General features: G+C 59.6%; 1 protein-coding gene across 1 annotated transcript in view; it reads right to left on the reverse strand.

Moving 5' to 3' along the window:
- Positions 1 to 394: 394 nt before the first annotated feature.
- NDOR1 (NADPH dependent diflavin oxidoreductase 1) overlaps positions 395 to 3132 on the reverse strand; it is an 11656-nt gene continuing 8918 nt past the window's right edge. The window contains exons 14-15 of the mRNA XM_009329048.1: positions 2027 to 2323; positions 395 to 493 (exon numbers count right to left, since the gene is read on the reverse strand). Coding sequence (XP_009327323.1) covers positions 395 to 493; positions 2027 to 2323 — 396 coding nt within the window. The remainder of the gene's footprint in view (positions 494 to 2026; positions 2324 to 3132) is intronic.

Below are 3132 nucleotides of genomic sequence, written 5' to 3' on the forward strand. Positions count from 1 at the left end.
AAGAGAGGCCGGGGCTCTCCCGTGTATGGATTTGCCGTGGGTCAGAAGCCAGGCAGCCCGCTGGCAGGTGATGCCGGTCACAGGCACTGGCAGTTGGAGGGACAGACACACAGGATTGGCTGGAGCAGCTTTACCATGGTGCCAGCTCTGCCCCTCCTAACCGGAGCACAGGGTAAGTGAGAAATGGCCCCCTCAGCCCAGGGCTTGCGGAGCAGGACATATGGAGAGAAGGAACAAGCTGATCCCTCTGCAGCAGTCACTGCAGCCCCCAGAGTCCTACTGGGGTGCAGGGTGTGCTCGCTCTGAAGGCTGAGCTGAGGGAATGCCTCCAGGGAGGTAGCGAAGCAGCGACGTGCAGCCCCGCTCCCTCGGTCCCTGCAGAGAGACCTCTCACTCACCCAGCCAGGTAGACATGAGCACTCCGGCTGCTCAGCAGCTCCCACACCAGCCTTCGGTTCTCCTGGATGCGGTGCTGAACATAAACCTTCTCCTCCTGCAGGGAAACACAGCGCTGAGCCCGCCAGCCCTGGCAGCAGCCCCAGCCCCAGCTCCAGCACGCCTGCCGGGCCCCTGGGGACTGTTCTCAGGGGCTGTTTGCAAAATCTCGGGGCAGTGCAGCCCCCCAGCACGGGGGGCACTGGGAGAGGCAGTTAGATTAACTCTCACACAGGGAAGGGAATCCCCACACCTCATGTCAGTGCGCTGGGATGGATTGGATTGGTGGGAGATGGGTGCAGGAGAAGGAGCTTCTGTGAGGAACATGCCCCAAGTAGGCCCCCCAAATCCTTTGGCTGCCCTCTGCCTGCTCCAGCTGTGGTGAACAGCCAGAGCCATGAGCTGGGAGCCCCTGTGAGGGCTCCCCTCCCGCCCTCTCCTCTCCCAGCATGGGCAGAGGCTTGGTGGCCGCCCTGTCCCAGGGCTGCTGCAGGGCAGAGACCCTTCCCCACACCCCTGGCTGCCAGTCCCAGCCCTGTCACCTGCTGGAGGCCTGAAACAGCTCGGAAGGGCAGGAAGCTTGGAGAGACAGCCTCAGTTCCACTCCCTGCCCCTCCACTGTGCTTAGAGACTGGATACAACTAGCTTTTGGCACAGTACAGCCCAACCGAGGAGAGGTCCCAAAGGGTTAATCCACAAGACTTCACACATCCAAGCAACTGCCTACGGCCCTGGCTTCTGCCCAAGAGGAACACCATTGCCAACGTGCCTGAATTCACTGGCTCGTCGGTGACAAAGGTGACACTGTGATGGAGGCCAGGCCCTCTGCCGCACGTCCCACCACGCGGGACTCTGCACAGCAGTGAGCTGAGTCGCAGGCGCAGCCTCCTCCCCATGTCCTCCTCCCTCCTGTCCAGCCCCAAAGGCAACAAGGCTTTTGCTGCGATTCAGGCTCCCTGCACGCTGCAGTCTGGAGGTGTGCGTGGGAACAACCCCGAGCAGCAACCAGCCCTGACTGTCACAAGAGCTGGTCACAGTGCAGTCAGCAGGTCCCACGCGGCTCCACTGGCTGCATTGCACTGGAGCGTCAGGTCATCCCCGGGCACGGCCCTACTGCTCCGACCCAGCCACCAGCGATGCAGGAGGTAAGCAAGCCCGTCGCAAGCACCAACACAGCCAGCCAGTAGCTCAGCTTCAGCATCATTAACGTTAATCAGCTAAGTGCTGACAGAGGCTCTGCCAATGAGGCTGGGGCTCTGAGCAGGTCATTTAAGGACCTGCAGCTACCTAGAAACCAGAGCACCCCAGTGACAAACTCGGGTCACGACGTCTCAGCTAAACCCCAGGGCATCCTGCTGAGAATTAGCAATAGCCGCATTAGGCTGGGATCAATCAGTCCGCACCGCGGGGCAGACATGATGTGACAGAAGGTCACTGCAAAGGGGACCTTACGGAGAGAAGAGGGAAATCCTGCTTAGATACGGAGCACCCCAGCTTCTGCCGGCTCTTTCTAAACAAACTTTTTGATGAGTTAACGGCTGTGGTATCTCCTAGAGCTGCAGGCAGGATGGCCCGATGCGGCACATCCTACCTGGCTGCGCTCCCACTCGCCTCCCTGTGCGGCACTGCAAGGACACAGTGGCAGAAGACCCTGATGACAAACTGCTTCGCCCCCCGAAGCATGCAGAGAAGGGAGGCCGGGAGCACACTCCAATGCAAGTCCCAACCCTCCAGAGTCTGCGAGGGCAGGAGGAGGCTCTGGAGACGCTCTCCAGATTTGGGGAGCAGCAGGTCCACCCTTCACTGTGTGAGCCATCAGAAAAAAGGCAGACTGGTCATCCAATAAACCTCTGCAGTGCTGCTCCTGTTCATCAAAGACTTGGAAAGCCTTCACAGAGGCATTCAACTCATGCCTTACAAGTGACTGGATAAAAGATGCTGGCTTCGTGTCAATGCATGCACACAGCCAGGAGAAAAGGACTGGTGCAACTGAACTACTGAGAAATACCCATTCTCACTGACCCTTTTTATCAGATCTCTCTATTTCAAAGGCAGGCTGAGCTTTCAGTGCCATCAAGGGACAGGGCAAGGCAGCGAAACAGAGTCCCAGCTCACGGAGCCTCTCCGGCAATGTAAAAAGCCCTGCAGCCCAGAGAGGGGCTGAGAGCTGCCCTCCAAAGACACTGCCTGGGAAATAAGGGAGCAAAGTGAGGGGCTGAGTTGTGGCGTGCTCGTACCTCTGGGGAGCTTTCTCCTGCACGGCCGAGGCTCGGGGACAGCTGGCTCAGAGGCACCACGAGCTGGGGCAGGAGGCCAAGCTCCTCAGCTTCAGCCAGCAAGGGAGGGACATGGTGGGGAGGGTGGCACTCAACCAAGAAAGGTTACTGCCTGGTGACCCCCCCCAAGAGGCTTGGGAGCCTTTTATCACTCATGTCGTCCAGCCAAACAAAGCTGGCTAATGCCTTATCTGCTCCGGCACTCGCCAGCCCTGTCCCAGCAACCTTTCTAGCTCAACTCAGCCAGACATGTCCCGGCTGGGCAGCACCACTGTGCTGCTGGTGGGGATCCCGGCCAGCACCCAGGTGGTGCAGGGGATTGAGGTGACCACTGTGCCACCCCACCAGGCCCTTCATGGGCCATGCCCACAGGTACAGGGGCTAGAAACACTGGCAGACTCCCGTCAGTGCTGCCTGACAT

The sequence above is a fragment of the Pygoscelis adeliae genome, unplaced genomic scaffold (genome assembly GCF_000699105.1).
Source record: "Pygoscelis adeliae isolate BGI_AS28 unplaced genomic scaffold, ASM69910v1 Scaffold397, whole genome shotgun sequence".
Classification (NCBI taxonomy): domain Eukaryota; kingdom Metazoa; phylum Chordata; class Aves; order Sphenisciformes; family Spheniscidae; genus Pygoscelis; species Pygoscelis adeliae.